Source organism: Danio rerio, chromosome 20 (genome assembly GCF_049306965.1).
Source record: "Danio rerio strain Tuebingen ecotype United States chromosome 20, GRCz12tu, whole genome shotgun sequence".
In the NCBI taxonomy this organism is placed as follows: domain Eukaryota; kingdom Metazoa; phylum Chordata; class Actinopteri; order Cypriniformes; family Danionidae; genus Danio; species Danio rerio.
In genome coordinates, this window is record NC_133195.1 from 21,900,525 (window position 1) to 21,918,793 (window position 18,269).

General features: G+C 34.9%; 1 protein-coding gene across 3 annotated transcripts in view; it reads right to left on the minus strand.

Moving 5' to 3' along the window:
• Nucleotides 1–18,269, minus strand: part of snx17 (sorting nexin 17) — a 75,549-nt gene that overhangs the window by 4,760 nt on the left and 52,520 nt on the right. Inside the window, exons 8-13 of one of the 3 annotated variants that reach the window (XM_009294624.4) lie at nucleotides 10,663–10,732; nucleotides 8,254–8,346; nucleotides 6,450–6,653; nucleotides 2,055–2,183; nucleotides 949–1,026; nucleotides 17–94 (exon numbers count right to left, since the gene is read on the minus strand). In XM_009294624.4, coding sequence (XP_009292899.1) covers nucleotides 17–94; nucleotides 949–1,026; nucleotides 2,055–2,183; nucleotides 6,450–6,653; nucleotides 8,254–8,346; nucleotides 10,663–10,732 — 652 coding nt within the window. 3 annotated transcript variants of the gene reach the window in all.

Genomic DNA, 18,269 nt, shown 5'->3' on the forward strand with positions numbered 1-18,269 from the left:
CCATTATTGTGCGCACCAGTATTGGAGGAGACTTCACAGCTTGCTGACTGTCAGAGCGCTGTAACGAGCCATTCAGTCGCTTCTTCTGCATCTGCTGGAAACACCAAAATCACATTAAAAGACAAACAACTGAACATCAATCTGACCCGATTTCTTGACATGTAACACATTCCTCATCTGACTGTGCATGATTTATCAGTGTATATTACTTCAGATTTTTTTTTTATTTTTTGTTTTTATTAAAACAACTTTCTATTCAAGTCCTCTCATTTTTTCATGACTCAATTCTGGAACTCCATGTTTTTGTAGCTATATAGTTTTTGTTGATGATCTTGGTAATTGCATTTCTAAAAATGTATTGATTTTATTTAAAATAATTTATCCATGAATGCTTTTCTTTTTGTCAATGAAATTTCTAGATTTATTTGTGAATGAATCACCCCTTTTCTCATTAGCCCTTACATTTTTCATATAAACGTCATAACTTTTTTTCTCCCAGATAATGTTTAAAACACTTCTCCAATAATTTGATCTACTTAAAGTGAGTTGCTTCCATTAATAATCACCCAGAGAAGCTCACATTCAGAACTGCCTCTGCCTACAAAGTACATTGTATTTTCAATTTCATTAGTGTTTGTTACAATACAGGAAAAAAAGTGATCTGCTCTTCCTTCACAACAGGTTTGTGTTAACGTTTTTAAAAAAGCGAAGGAAGTTTTGCAACTACATTTTCTCAAATCTAGAAGACAAAAGAAGACAAAGAAGATTTCAAGGCCAATTAAGCTTTTAATCCTGAAAGGGTTGATCAAACCAGTCCCACGTTGCAAATACTAATTTCCTACATGACATAAAACAGATACAGTATGATACAAGGAACTGAAAGATATTTGAGAGACTCCTCAGATATTTGGCAGGTCTTTACGAGAACACAAACACAGACCAACTGACCTTTTTAATGCTTCCGCCAGATTTTTTCACCATCAGCTCATCTACCATAGACTGCAGACAGATGCTCATCATGATAGCCTGAGAGGGGGAAAAAAAAAGACAAACTTAAATCTAATTTGAAGTGCTTTAAATCAGTCCATGCTGGATATTCAAATGTCCATCTAACTTTTTTTCTAATTTTTAAACCACTGATAATATAAAATGTCCCATTATTCTGTTTGAAAGTTCTTAATTTTGTGCTGAAGGTATCCATGTTTTCATGTTGTGGACGCCAAATTCTGACCCTACCATCTGAATGTCACAGCAGAAATCGAGACTCATCAGACCAGGCAACGTTTTTCCAATCTTCTACTGTCCAGTTTTGGTGAGCCTGTGTGAATTGTAGCCTCAGTTTATTGTTCTTAGCTGGCAGGGAGTGGCACCCAGTGTGGTCTTCTGCTGCTGTAGCCCATCTGCCTCAAGGTTGGACGTGTTGTGCATTCAGAGATGCTCTTCTGCATTCCTCAGTTGTAACGAGTGGTTATTTGAGTTACTGTTGCCTTTTTATTAGCTGGAAAAAGTCTGACCATTCCCCTCTGGCATCATCACCATTCTTAGCAAACCCCTATAGATGGTTGTGCGTGAAAATCCCAGTAGATCAGCAGTTTCTGAAATACTCAGATTAGCCTGTCTGGCACCAACAACCATGCCACATTCAAAGTCACTTAAATCCCATTCTGATGCTCAGTTTGAACTGCAGCAGTTCGTCTTGACCATATCTACATGCCTAAATGCATTAAGTTGCTGCCATGTGATTGGCTGATTACAAATTTGCGCTAACAAGCAGCTGGACAGGTGTACCTAATAAAGAGGCCGGTGAGTTTAGTCCAATGTGTACCTGATTCCAAAATCCCCAAAAGATGAATAGCATGATTATTTTATCTTGTTTAGTTTCCCTATCTTAAAAAAAAACTTGGCAAAATATACATATTTTTATTTAAACGATGGGTAATTTTCATACCCTTCAGCCTACATTAAAAAAAAAAGTATGTCATCTAAGTTGAAATGGACCCGGATCCAACAAAATAATGGCGAATATGAATAAGACCCATAAGTCATGCCCTGACCTGTTGACTGGTGATGGTGACCCACTGCAGACGGTCTTTGCTCATCAAGTACTCGAAGGCCAGCTCAAGCTTCACATCACATTTACTGGAGCTGCTGGGGTTTGCGGTACCGTTGGCCACCGGCACCTGCTGTAGAGAGTCAGAGCACGGCCATCACAAATACCATCATCATAATCACTGTTATTTGTGCCGAGGCAATTACAGAGGCCATTTCTAAACTCCTCGACACGCCAATTATCTTTAAAGCTCAATTAGTCATCATTAGCTCTGCTCTAAATGTCATCGTCCTCGTAATTACACAGCATCGCGCAAAAAAACAACACACAGAAGCATCTTGTTCTTTACGACGCACACTGGAAACTCTGTCAATCCCAGAATGCTCAGCGTCAGATCCTGGTCTCAGAGGACGGTCATTCGAAGCTCATTAGTAACACAACTCAGCTATTCTAGGCCAAAGACCGAGCCGAGCAGAGATAACTTCCTCTCGCCAGTGAAACCGGAATGCAAATGTATCTGTTTACATTAGACCCAACTGGAGAACGTTATCAGAAAATGTTGCTTGGACATTGTTGGTTTTTATATCCGCTGTGAAAAAAGACGGGATAATGGAGGAAATATGCTTCTAGAGTGTTTCATCACAGTTAAATTGAGTCATTTTCAAACCTACATCCATTTTTTTAACAAATTCAGTTTGAAACAACATAATATCACTGTGAAAAAGGTTTTAAATGATGTACATACATTTTATTTGCTTAAACTTTCACTTTTATGTGAAGAAAAAAGATAAAATGTCATATTATTATGGTTTATCGATAGGTGTAAAAGTGTCTTAATATATTATACAAAACTGGTGTTAATATATCAACATAACTTGCATTGGATTCAACTGGAAACCGATATGTGAAGAGGTATCAAAAAAAGAAATCTGGATGCTTTTGGTTTATAAAAACTACGAATGATGGAGGAATAGTGCTTCTAGGTTTTCTTAATACAGTTAAATTAAGCCAGGCATGTACAAACTGGGTCCTGGAGGGCCGTTGTCCTGCACAGTTTAGCTAGCCCACATGTGTCTGATTGGGGTTTGAACTAATCAAGCTCTTACTAGGCTTTCTAGAAACATCCTTGCAGGTGTGTTGAGGCAAGTTGGAGCTAAAATTTGCGGGACACCGGCCTTCCAGGACAGACTTTGAACACCCCCAAAATTAAGCAAATGATTTAAATGAAACCATTTTTCCATAGGTCCTTCCAGGATTTTGCAAGGGGATGTTTATTATATGGATAGCCTAAAATGACTGATTTTGTAAGGGATTTTTTTCTCAAAACTTATGGGATAATTTTTGTATAATAATGTGGCTGTGAACTGACATAAACAAATGAATTTGGTGGAAATGCAGGACTGGACTGCCAAGTAGAAAATATGAATGGAGAAATTGATGTAAAGCAAAGAAACAAAGAACACAGTCTTATTTTTTTATTTCTTGTTGTAAGTGGCGTTTTGGTCATCCTCTTTTTGACTTCCCATTTTCAAAAATAGAGCAAGCAGACATGCCTGAGGGGACAGTCATAGAAAGAATTCAGAGAGCCGTCTGGAAGTTTTCCTATATCCTTGCTGTTAGAACTTCATGACTTTGTGTATGAAACAAGTTTATAATGCTCACTCATCAAAAAAAAAAAAAAATGCATCAAACTGCATTTTTAAAATATTTGTAAAGTTTAAAAGAAATGTTTTGTTGTTTTAAATACATTTTACAACTTAAATTTAAAAATTAAAAGATGTTGAAATATATATATTTAATAGTTGAAATAAAGATACATTTTTAGCATCATCCCTTCAGTCTTCATGGTCACGTGATCCTTTGGAAACCATTCCAATATGATAATTCAATGCGCTGTTGTTACTGGTGTTGATTATTAAAAATGTTTCTTATGATAATCAATGTTGAAAATGTTTTGCTGTACATTTTTCTTTTGAGGAAACAGTGCTATTTTAATCAGAATGCTATTGTTGAACAGAACAATAAAGACTGCATTGGACCTAAATAAACCGAGCTGCTGTGGCTGCATTTTTAAATTCACACACTGTGATTAGATCACTTACAGTACTTTACACTGCATCTGCATTTTATGGGTTTGTGATCTCATGCTAATTTGTCCTGTTTAATAAATCTAGCCCGAGATGTTCAGGCGCATTTACCGTTGCTCAGCAAAATCAAGCCATTTTGATAGGAATCCAAGTGAACCATGCTCTACATGCAGATTTCTTGCCCCCACGTCTTATAAGTCTATTCAGCCAAAACCTGATCTAAAATGTTTACAAAGAAATAAAAAAATTAAACCTATACAAGCTAATGGCTGTTGTAGTTTATATAGTAACTGTGAATATTCATAGGCAACTACAAAATAAGCTATCTTGCTGGTCTAAAGCCGCCATTTGAGCATGCAAAGTTCGTTTTTTTTGTCATGGAATTTTAATTCTTGCAAATAGCATTTTACAACAACCCACAAAACAATCCCCAAATAAAACAATTAACATCTGAAAAAATAAAAAGTAAATAAAATAATATCATAAACATAAAAAAAACCATACACCTGCACCTTCACTCAATCCACATCTAAGGTATTTAAGGGATTAAAGAATGCAAAAAATTGTTGAAAAAAACTGTCCCCTACCTCTGATTTTGTTTTTAATTTTCTCAATTTTTAAAAAGAAGACCAAATCTTTGAGCCACAATGAAACAGAGGGGGGTTGTAGGGAGGTCCAAGACAACAGTATTCTGTGCCTAAGAAAAGCCACAATGTCAGCCTGTCTCCGGTTTAAAGGTTGACACCGAGAGAAAACACCAAAGATAGCGATAAAGGGCAAACAGCTAACTTGAGCCCCAGAATATCAGAAACATTTTTAAAGAAATGAATCCAAAAGTTTTGCAACTTGGAACAAAATACAAACACGTTTACATTTATCACACAGATCTGAAACATTGGGGTATATTTTAGAAAGTTTGGCCTTTGAGAGATGAGCTCTGTGAATGGTTTTAAATTGTATAAAACTGACTCTAGCGCACAAAGTGGAGCATTTGGGATTCTGACGTATGGTGCTGCGAAAATGGATGAAATAAAACAGAATGATGCAACAAAGATAAAATAAGGGATTGCTGCACATTTGACATTTCTTTACAGAGAGGTCACATTTTGATCTATTTGTCTCATCCAATCACATGATGCAAATTCACCGCTATGATTTCCCGAGACTTTGGAATGCTGCGACTAGTCATTCAAACTTGTCATTCAAGCTTGCATTTCCGGTCTAGCACTAAGTGCAGTCTATGGAACTGTTTTTTTCCTGATACTAATTTTTCAGTTGTTTACATTGAGAGCGCAGTGTTTTTTTAGAACGCCAGTAGCAAGACAAAGCACTAAACTAGTATCTAAAGTATCTGCTTCATGTGAAACATTACAGGCTCACCATTTTATAAATGCTTTGACAGTCGGTGAAGTGCTCACAGATGAGTTTTTATTTTTTGCAGAATGCTGTGATTGTCAGATGCACAAATACACATTTGGTGGACACCCGCCCTAATCAAAGATTATACCATGAGCGTTCTAAAATATGTGGTTTATAAACTTTCCTATTATCAGAAAACGAAAGACAGTGAACATGCAGAGCCGCTACAACTTTCATCTCCATCACTGCAGTCTCCAGGGGGTCTGAGGTAGGGATGCAACGATTATAGATTTCGGTTGTACAATTATAGTCTGAGAAATAATCACGGTTTCACGGTTATCACGATTATTATGCATTCATTCAGGAAGAAAAGCTGTGGCCTGGTGAACTGGGCCAGGCTTTGGCATGGTACGCTTGTAGTGTGAGTGCAAAGTGTGCCTGAGTGTGAAACTGATGACCCGATTTCACTTTTAAGGGACTGTTTCATATGGATTTAATAATTATCCTTACTTTTCAATGAACGCGATCTATCTTAGTCTACTAAAAATGCAAACCTCCCAATACATGCAGCATAAAGACTTTCTTGAACATTTGTGTGTCAAAAGTGGTGGATCTGTTCAGCAAAAGATTTCACTGTCACTGCATATCAAACGACTTAAAATAATACAAAACAATAGAACTAAAGCAATCTCTATTGTATGGAGCGAGAGTGCTTCTCTTCTGTTAAACTGAACAGTCACGTCATCGATGACGTAAGCGTGCTCAGCCTGATGCGAGTACACTCTAAGTGAACAGAATCTCTCTGATTTGATTAAATGTATCTTAATTTGTATCTTAAGACTGGCTAATTCCTTGTTGTTTATGGAACAACATGAGAGTGAGCAAATGATGACAGTATTTTCATTCTGAGTTGAACAAACCAAACACTCTATATTGTCAAAGACTGAACTTACAGATGACGTGACCCGCCAGCATCTCATGCGCGTGACTTTGAAGCTGCCCTCTTTCATCTGCTCGTTGGGCAGCTTGACGTGGAAGTTGAGCTCATTGTTTCCAGCTCCGACTATAACATGACAGCCCTTCTCTGGAAAATCTGTGATGCAGGGATCAAACTTGATATAGCCGTAGTACTTCAGTGTCTGAGCCAATCTGATGAACTGTAAAACAAAACACAGATGTTTGTCAAACAGACACAAATGACTGCATAATCAATTCTTCACCCTGAGTGTGGTAACAAGAACATTTTTAGGGATTTTAGAATCTATTTTCACTTGTCTACAGGGTTTGTAAAATCGCTGACAAATCGGAGACAAACCTGTGCGACTAAAGCCAGTGAAATATTTGGCTTGCTAAATATCTGGACCCGTCATCAACTCAAAAATCATCGGTGTGAAAAATGGTATTATTCAAAAAAAGGTAATGATTCGCACTCAATTGCTTCATACTGTTTTTATTTTCTTACATTTTACGGGTGATTGAAAGACACAGACGTTTCGGCACAAAGCCTTCTTGTCACTGAGGACTCTTTTTAGAGTTTTCAGTGTGAATGCACTACTTACACTATTTATAAAATAGAGCGTAAGTGTGTTTTTCTTGGCGGACCTAGTGACATTTTATGTCCAGTGCACAGATTTCACCAAATATGTTAACACATTAATCTGCTTTCAGTCAGTTTAAAGTGTGTATGTGTGCTACTGCGAATATAAGCACATCCCAACTTTTTCCTAAAGGAGGAGGAAATATACAACAAACTTAAATACTTTATTTACCCAAGGAATTACAAAAATGTGTTCTTATCTTATTAGGAAGAAACTATTTTGCTACATTTAAAATCTCTGCATCTTGAGAATTTAAAATGCAATCAAACCAATACAGTGGTCCCTCGTTAATCACGGGAGTTACGTTTTAAATATAGCCCGCAATAGGCGAAATGCGGAAAGTAGTCAGCTTTATTTTTTTTAATTATTATTTCAATTATTATAGATCAAAAACTGAATTTTATTAACTGTATTTTCATTCCACAATGGAGCCCTACAGCAATGTAACTTCTACCTTCTTTAGCATGTCCAGAAGTCCAACCTTTTGTGAAATGGTTAGTACCTTCCTCTGTCTTTTGGCATGAAAAATGTATGTAAATTTGGCAAGCGGAATGCATTCTGTTCTGTAGGAGACATGGCATGGAAGAGATTGATTGACAGTAGTATACAGCCAATCAGGACGCAGAACACAATGCGATATTAAAAAAAAAACAAAAAAAAACATGTTAAATTGCACAAAAAAATCTGTGAAACTACGAGGCCACGAAAGGTTAACTGCATTATAGTGAGGAACCACTGTAATTATTCACAATCTTTGATATTTCCTTTTCACTGGTTTTTACTAGACACTTTTGTTCATTTATGTAAGTGATGATAGCTAAATGAATAAAACTGTGAGACGTTAAATCCAATTATTGGGTGTGCTAATGTTAGGTACCAAAGATTATTTTGTATTAAATCATTAATTTATTGCAAACCATTGCGATATGTATGTTGCTATATCCACTTTTGCGATAATTCAATCATTTTCAATTGTTACCAAGCCCTAATTACAAAACACTGACTTTTGATGAAGTTATTATCAGCTTATTGGTATTCATGTTAACATTCTCCATGATAAATCCAGGCCTGAGAATGGATTTGAGCTTCTATAAAAGCAGTCATTCTCTCATAGACACAAGGGAGATCAAATATCGTGTGTGGTGGAGCTCAGCCGTACCTCCTTCTTTGAGCCCTTCTCCTGCAGGGATTTCAGCTGTCTGTGCTGCTCTTTGTTTACCAGGATCCATCCTCGGTCAATGTCTGACACCGTCTGAGAGGAAGAAGACAGGGTTTCACTCTGAGCTTGATTTCTCAATAACTTGTGTGTTTTAAAGGAGATTTGTGAGTTTGAGATGAAAGAAAACAACTCTTCTGCCAGTTCAGTGTTAAAGGGACATTTTTCTCAAAAATGAAAATGTGCTCTTATGTGGTTTCAAACCTTTATGAGTTACGTTCTTCTGTTGAAGACAAAAGGATATTCTAAGGAATGTTGTGAACCAATGACCTCCATAGTTACACATAAATAATAAAGATAGTTATAAATAGATAATAAAAACACTATGGATGTCAGTGACTACTAGTTTCTAACATTCTTCACAATATCTTCTTCTATGCTCATGCCAAGACAGAAACTCAAATGGGTTTGTTGCAAGTAAAGGGTGAGTAAATAATGACTTTGAATAATAAAAAAAAAAATTAAATACTGCTTTAATTTATAAATGTAATGTTTATTGTTATTTAAGGTCAATTTTGATGCAATATTTATCATTTATGACCTAAAAAATTAATAAAAAGTGTATATAAAATAATATATTCCAAGATACCTTATGTTTTAAAGGCACCGTTCATCCAATAATTAAAACTGTGCCATCTTTAACTCACCCTTCACTTGTTTAAAACCTTTTTGAGTTTCTTCTGTTGAACACAAAAGAAGATATTTTGAAAAATGCTGGTAGCTATTTTTTTCTAATACGGAAGACAATGGGTGCCAGAAACCAGCATTCTTCAAAATATCTGCTGATAAAACTCATAAAGGTTTAAACCCAAATGAAGGAGAATAAATTATATATATATATATATTTTTTGGGCGAACTAGTACTTTTACCCGTGTTAACTAACAAATCAGGGATTCCTAAACTTTTCAGCCCACGACCCCTATAATAAGAATGCCAGTGACTCGCAACCCCCACATTCAACCGTAGGCTATAATTTATAGTTATTTATTATTTTGTTTCATTTAATATTAAACTCACCTAATGAGACTGCTGGGCACAGTATTTTTAGCACAAGTATATTCTTGTTTAATTTTCAGAGATCATTCTCAATAATTAGTTGTGGCCTGTATTTATTTTTAATGGATTTGATTGCCATAAAGGTGCCAGAAAGTTTAACCTGGTTAACCATTGCGGTGTTGTTAATCTAACATAAACACACCAATCCTATTAAACAAAATTAAAAGATGAATGGCTTTTCATTTGCATGTTGTTGGTTTTTTGGATAAAATATGGTAATTCTAATGCTTTAATCAAATGTATTTGACTTTTGGAAATCACTAAGCAACCCCCTGTCATTGTCCTGCGACCCCCACTTTTGGAACCACTGTAATAGAACACATATGTAATGTTTGGTTGAAATATAGAAGATGGCATTTTAATAGAAAAGTCTGAGCAGTGTGGTATTTTTGTTCAAAATAACTAAAAGCAGATGAATTTCCATTTTATATAGATAAAAAATTATTAAACAAATTGTATAATATACAGTTGAAGTCAGAATTATTAGTCCCCCTTTGACTTTTTTATTTTCTAAATATTCTCCAAACGATTTTTAACAGAGCAAGGAAATTTTCACAGTATGTCTGATAATATTTTTTTCTTCTGGAGAAAGTCTGATTTGTTTTATTTTGGATAATTTTATAAAAAACCCTTTTAAGGTCAAATTTGTAGCCCCTTTAAGCTAATTTTTTTTGTCTACAGAACAAACCATCGTTATACAATAACTTTATTAGGCCTAATTAGCCTAACCTGCCTAGTTAACCTAATTAACCTAGTTAAGCCTTTAAATGTCACTTTAAGCTGTATAAAAGCATTTGGAAAAAATATTGTGTAAAATATTATGTACTGTCATCATGGCAAAGATAAAATAAATCAGTTATTAGAAATGAGTTATCAAAACTATTATGCTAAGAAATGTGTTGAAAAAAAATCTTGAAAAATAAACAGGGGGCTAATAATTTGAGGGGGCTAATAAATTTGACTTCAACTGTGTCACAAACATTTTTTTTTACATTTTATTTCTAGTCATGTAATTGAATTAAACTTAAGATTTATTACTTTATTACAATTTATTTTAACTAACAAAAAAAAAAGTTTTCAATCAAATTTTAAATAAAGGATTAAAATAAAACAAAATAAATGTTAAATGATACCCAAGGAAATAAAAATCCTGCATTATACATTTACCCACACACATATAAAAACATTATTCTGAAAATCGGAACAGGAGCTACATTATTTTCTCGATACATTATGCCCACCATGACAAGTTTATGTGCGATGGCCCACACAGACAGTACACTTGAGCTTGTTACCTGAGCGTATAATAAGTTGAGTCCCACACGATCATCCATGACATCACTGTCGTACGCCGTGTCCCAGTAGCTGAGAAAAGAGCAACAGACAATAATAAGTCATTTTAGAAATAAACTAGCATCTACGTTCTTCCTCTTTGATCACATCTGTTTTCTAATGTGTCATCAAGAACCTTCAAATCAGCATTTCACTGCATAAACAAACCATTCATATAAACATGCCTGAGGTTCTCACAAGACGAAAGCTTACTGATGCTCTACAAAACATTAAATTAAAACTTCAAACTTGGAGAAAAGACCTGTTTCTGTCCTGTAATAAAGCATTGTTTATAGCTACACTGCAATACTAGCTTGCATGCTGCTGCCCGGAAGCAAACAACAGTCTGCCAAACACACAGTAACCGTCCATATGTCAAAAACTATTCTCATCACGCCGTGGGCAGAACGAAGACTGTTAAATAAGTTTTAGCAGAGTTTATAAGAGCACAAAGATGTAATCTTGCATGACAATAGATATTGTTCACACCACGGCCAAGACTGGATATCCGTTAAATCCCATTTGAAAGCATTTAGCTGTCGATGCTTGAACTCCTTTAAGACATCCAGATAGTGAGGGTTTAAAAAAAGGCATTCAAGAATATTTTGTGACATTTTCGTTTTATTATGTGCTTCTCAATAATGTGCCCTAGCTTTCAAAGATTATGTTAAGATGAATTAAGGTTTATAACTATCAAAACACAAGTTAAATACAGTTTTTTTTTCCTCCGGTGTATTATTATGTGTCCTGTTATTTATTTATTTTTATTTTTTTTCTGAGCAAATAACAAATGAATGAACGGATGAAATCTTTTTACAATGATTCACAGAGCACAAACATTTAAAACATCATTTGGTATGTATTATTATAAGTATTATTTATTTATATTTTATATACAGTAGCAAATATTCTCGTCAGACATACACCATTTATGTTTATTATTATCATTATTTATGCACAAATTAATGTCATAAAAATGATAGAATTATATGCAGATGTTTACATGATCTATGTACAATAGAGCTTTTAAAATAAGATTTTCTGTTTTTAAGTGGATGTGTTATATGAGACTAGCTGTCGCTGTTTACCAAGCAAGTCATTCTAATATTTAATAAAATGATAAACCTTAAATTAAAGTAAGTATATTCTATATTCTCAAACTCATTCTGCATAAATCCACAGATTTTTTAGACTGTATACCAATAAAAAGTTTGGGGTCAGTACGATTTTTCACCAAGGCTGCATTTATTTCATCAAAAATACAGTAAAAATTGTAAAATTGTAAACGTTATTACACTAATACTAGTTGCTTTGAAACTTGGTTCAATTGCCTGGACCATACCCAAGTTTGATTGTGCCCTTTTGCCACCTTCTCGGCTGGTTTGTGTTCACACTAGCTGCGTCCCAAATCACATATTTATGCACTATTCTATGCCATTTTGTAGTATAAATAGTGTAGGTAGTGTGCTTACACTGAAAACTCTAAAAATATTAAGTGCACTTTAATTACCCGGATGATGCACTCATTCAGCTGCTAAAATGAAGTGTGTAATGATGGACACGTCACGCACTCAACGACCGCAGGTTTGCTTATGTAGCGGAAGGGGCGGAGCTATCGGGCGCACATGTTGGATAACTTATTTTGGATGGTGAAAGCAAAATTCTCTATACTATAGCGCCTCCCGATGGTGAATGCAGTTATACTCACAGCAGGTAACATTCGACAATTCGGTCGTTTATTTCACCCGATTTGGCGACAGTCAAACGTCAATAGGTAAACGGTTTGAATTTCCGCTTAGTAAAAAAATTTTTGGGACAACACTACATACATATACTATCCTGTTGAGTGTTTAAATGCATAAGTACATAGTGCATGAGTGCATAGTGTATAGTGTGCCATTTGGGATGCAGCTACTGTCTTTTTTCCTTCTGAAGCTTCTTTCTTACGCTTGCGTCATCGAGCTGCTGTTGTATGTACAGCTATTGCTAGGTGACGGGCACGAAAGTAAAGCGCCAAAATTCAAAGATGTCCACACATCATGTGCACAGTCATTCTGCTTTTACTGAATCTTTTGGTTTTGGACTTACAGAAAGTGACTCGCGTCTATCTGCCGCAAAAATATTATAAAAGTTCAGAGCATCACGCGATGTCTGCAGAAGCTGTTTGTGGAGGAGTCAAGCAGACATTATCACATATGTTTGGCCTGGCTCAGTTCCACTTGTCACCAAGGTATAGTACAAGATACACAGCCACACACATAAACACGCACACACATACACACACTCACGCACATGAATGAACATTACAAAAATGATAGTTTGTTTTACAGTTGTCAGTTCACTTCCATTATTTGGTACAATTGCATTCATACCAGAAGTGAACTGGACTAGAGTTTGCGTGAACCGTACCCCAGACCACCTATTCAGGCGGACTCAGGTATGGTTCACACTGAGTTCAGAAGACACGTTCACACTAGCTAAACGTACCGTACTCTGACGTCAAACGAACCCGGGTGCGGACCAAAAGTGCTAGTGTGAAATAACTGTTCAAAAGCAGTTCATTTAATTAAATCACTTATTTCAGTAATTTTAAAGATGAATTTTCAGCTTCATTACTCCAGTCTTAAGAGCCACATGATTTATTAATTACTCTACTATTAATTATTATTATTATTAATATTATTATTAATCGTAGTAGTAATTAAAGCAATAATGACTGGAGAAATAATTTCATTTGAAACTACACACAATAAGAAAGCAGTTATTTAAAATAGTAATAAATATTTAACAATTTAACTTTTTCATTTAATAAAATATTTGTATTTATATAATAATTTATAAGACCTAAACCCTAAATTATTTATACCCCTGCCAAATTCTGACTTTTTTCTGATTAAAGACATTTTTGCTATGATGCATCTTTTCTATATTTATAGGTTTAACCTGTTTGTCAGGAAGAAGTTTTTAATCATTGAAACACATTTCTATTGGTTAGCTGCCCGTCAGATCAGCCGGATCTACATGTCTGAAAGCATGAACAGGTGGATTCTGCCCGAAGTCTGTCTGCAGTTTTGTATAAAGTAGGTCAAGAGGCCTTCGATTTTTCTGAGGGAAATATAAAAAAAACAAAACACTCCAGCAACCTGTGCTCCCTTTTCAACACTATATAATCCAATTCAACAGGAACAGTGGATAAAAAGTTGAAAGTGAAAACATTTCAGCAAAATAATCTCTGCTAAGCTCTTTTAATATGCTAAAAAGGGAAATTTATGTTCACATAACACCTTGACACCTGCTTCAACTGACTGCACATGGTGAAACACATGGTGTTTCTATGCCCATGCTGGTGGCTTTACCAAAATAATCTCTCTTGATTCTCTTCAGTTATTCCATTACATAAACTGTAAACTCCAAAGGGCATTAGATGAATGTACTGGTGTTAATAAACCACTAGGAACATCCACATTTATATGCTGTGTGCGGTTGTGCACTTTCCTGTGAATAAATAATGAAGAGTGTTCTGCTTTAAAGCACATCAGAGATTCTGTAATGCATAGCACTTCAGAGACCGTTTGATTTAGAGAGAGATGTCTAAATCCAGCTGTCTTTAAGTCCAAGTAGTACATAAAGATGGAGATTTGTGGGAAACCTCTCCCTGAATCAAAAGCCTGTGTTGAATATACTTTTATTACAATGTTTGACTTTTAAAATTTTAATTTGGGAACATGCTTATGAAAGAACACTTTAAACTCTATACTTGGGCAAATATTAGTTTGGGCACCATTTACTGTTCCTCGTGTTGTTGCAAATTCATAACAAAACTTCACACCATCAGTGTTTGGGGTCGGCAGCTGCATTTTTTTTAGATGCGTTTTGAAAAGTTCTGAAGAGTAAAAAAAAAAAAAAAAAAAAGATGCTGAAATACTGTCTGTATGAATGAGCAACTAAGTGTTCATCCACTTTTTCAGCAGCGCTGGTTCCGGAAGCATTTTCTTTTTATAGGAGTTTTCAAAAGCCTTTGATTTGAAGAAAAAAAAAGAGAAGATGAAAATTGATAAAACTGAAAATTTATATAATAAATAAATAAAATCCTAAAATTAAAAGTAAAATTATGAAGTAAAGTAAAATTATACAAAAATAAAATTATAAATATTACATTATATTAAGTATTTAGACAGTGTAGGTTGACCGATGATTGCCCTTTTTACACATAAAGACCTTACTGGAAAATTAAAAGGTCTGTATGTGTGAACAGGCCCTTTTTGAAAATACTGGTAAATTTGTTCCGGCTATTTTCCGGAGAGAGAAGTTGTAAAATTTCCGGTAATTTGCAGGAATGCTGCACTGTGTGAACGCAGAAGGAAGATTGCTGGAAAAAGAGTGTTCAGGTCTAGAATGCTCTGACGTGAGATGTCTACTATAGCCAATCAGAACATTCAGACACATTCGCGTTCACGCGGTTCATGAAAATAACAGCCTTTGAACATTTTCCAGACACATTTAGCTGTTAGATGTTAGTCAAATAACGTTTCTATGTTCCTTCTTAATGCCAACTGTGTAAATAATTATCGATAAGATGCCTATGATAAGCCGCTGTTTGTTTACCTTCAAGCTATGCTTCCTTCAGTTGCTTGATACGTCACGTGTGCATGTGAAGCAGCCGGTGAGCACCAGCACACACACACACACATATTATGTACATACCGACATGCGATAGTGTTTCTCAATATGTTTTCATCAAAGTTGTTCACAATACTGATCCACCCACAGAGTTTGTATATGTAGTCAAATGTAAACAAATACAAGCACAGACGTTTTGAGGTCATTTCTGATTAATGATGTCAGAATTAACTGATATTTTGAAACGGATGTGTGAAAAGTCTTTACCGGAAAAAATTCCGTAACATCCTTGCCTGTGTGAACAGCTTTTTTTTTAAATTCACCGGTAAAGTCATTCCGGAAATTTTCCGGATATTTACCATCATTCACATACTATAAGTGAGTGGGTGGAGCTAAAAAAATCTCTGTTCACTTCAGTTGCTGTAATTGTCTGATTGGAAATCTAATTCTCTCATATCTATTAAATGGTAGTAAACAAGTATACTTACACAATAGTTTCATGTTGATTATGGTTGGTAACAACATGCAATGTGATCTTAGACATCAGTGTTGCATATTTTTAATCAATTTGGCTACTTAATGTAAGAAGGTTGAAATATAGCTATTCGTAAACAACATGTCAACTGCGCATAAATAACACCAATGCATAACTGATGCTCAAACCACAGATGCTGATAATGAAAACACTAAATCAGCAATCAAGCAACAAACAACTAGCATGTTGTTTAAATGCTAAATTGTAAGCAAACTGGAACTGCCTCGCATTCTATACATCAAGGCAAGTAATTGAAAATCTGGAATTTACTAGAGGTGGACAGTTCACTCAAAAACAAACATTCAGAAAAAATGTTGAAAACCAAAAACCATTGACTTCCTGAGTATTTGTTTTTTCTACTACTGATGCCACTAATTAAAGGTGCAGTAGGTGATAATTTTCTGAAATATTGTTGTTTCATAATTCAGATATCCCAAATAGGGCTTTAACAACGAATTGATTAAATTGATGAAAATCTATTACTTAAAGCATTGGCAATAAATTTCATAATCGATTTGTTGTGTCACACGACATGGGGGCGTTTGATTGTTAAAAAAACACTTTAGTTCAGCGCAGAGCAGAGTGAACATGGTCTCTCTCGTGCACTGATATAGAGTTTGGCGCCACATAGACTGGGATGATGAGGAAGGGAGTTTAGCAGCAGGGTAAATCACTACAGGATCCAACTTTTTTTCCATTTTGAAGTGAGGACCATAAAGTCCCTGGTGCTGGTGTTTTACTCGTTATCCAGCTTGACAAGCATGACAAGTTAGCGTTAGCTCGATTACCCGTAGAGGGGCAACTGAAAAAAATCAAACAGAGCTTTGGTGCGTTGCTGGCGCTGATCCAGAGAAAGACGTGTCATATCATTACAATTACACAGCGTTTTAACCGCCTAATGCTTAATTCCTTTTTTAGACATGTAAATACACACAAATACTAGGAAAACAATACATTTAGAGTTTGTAAAACACATGGAAGTCTATGGAACTCTTACAATCCATTCAAATATAATTGGCAAATGTGTTTTATTCATATCAGATACACATTACACGTAGTGAAAGTAACAATAAAGTAGAATCTTTTCTTGTCTAAGTATACCAGACACTTACTTGCATGTATTTGGGAAGTAACTGGTGAATTTACGTGCTGAATCCTGCGTGTTCTGCGTTTTATGAATTAGGAAAACACGCCTCATCTTTTAAACACGCAAGATCTTTTAAACTCACGAGTGAAAGGTTTTTCACTTTTTTTTTGGATCATTCATTTTTCCATCTGAAGTCATGTATAGCTGCACTGCAAAAAAAAAAACTTTTCTTTCTTAGTCATTTCATCTGGTTTCCAGTTCCATATCTAAAAAATCTTAAATCAAGAACAGACAAAAAAAATGATATGAGAAAATGAAGTGATGCTTAAAGCTTCTGTGTGATTATATCTCATTAAGAACTATTCTTACTTACCCCCAAATAATTCAGCTTGTTTTAGGTAAACAATCACTTAATTTTGAGGTGTTTTTTTCAGAAAACAAGACATAATTTATTTTGCTATTTTATGTGTCTAGTATGCATCTTGATTAAAAAACATTTAGATATTTAAATTGAAAACAGGACAAAACTACTTAGTTTACTATTATTATTATTATTATTATTATTATTATTATAACAGCTCAAGGATGAGCTTTTTTGAATAAAGAGTTGGAAATTAATGCTTTTCTTGTTTTTTGATTCATCGATTAATGAAAAAAAATCAGATTAATCTATTATTAAAATAATCGTTAGTTGTGCCCTAATCCCAAACTGTCTGTCGACAAATGTAGATTTGTACAACAGCGCACCTCTGTTCACGCAGATCCACAGTCACGTGCACATGAGAGAGTGACATCGGCAAAAAGAAATGCTAAATCAAAACTTTAAAGTCCTGAATCACTATTGGAGAACTTTGTATGCTGAAGGAGAGATGACACCATGGCTGAAGTATTTCTTTTAGACAGGTAATGGTATGTTTTAAAACTATTCTAGTCACCCAAAGCTGATGTAGATTTAGTTGTATTATGAATGGATTATATGCACAGAAGTGTTGTTCAGCCACTGAAATCTTTCTGCGAACATATTAATGACTATTTTCAGTTTCACAAGTGACCTTTTACAGCATCGATAATGTAGATTTATATTAGTTTAACAACAAAACATCAGTAAATAGCACTATTCCCCTAGCCTGCTTTACTAAGTTGAAGGTGGTTTAATATTCACATAGGTTTATTTTTGAGAGAGTGGGACCAGCGATCCTTACATGCATAAAATGTTGCACATTATGACAAGTTTTGCTTGTTAACTACAAAACTGAAACGGTGCTAGATATAATACAGTTTTTCATTAGGATTATAAAGTTTTAATTAGTATTATAAAGTACTATAAA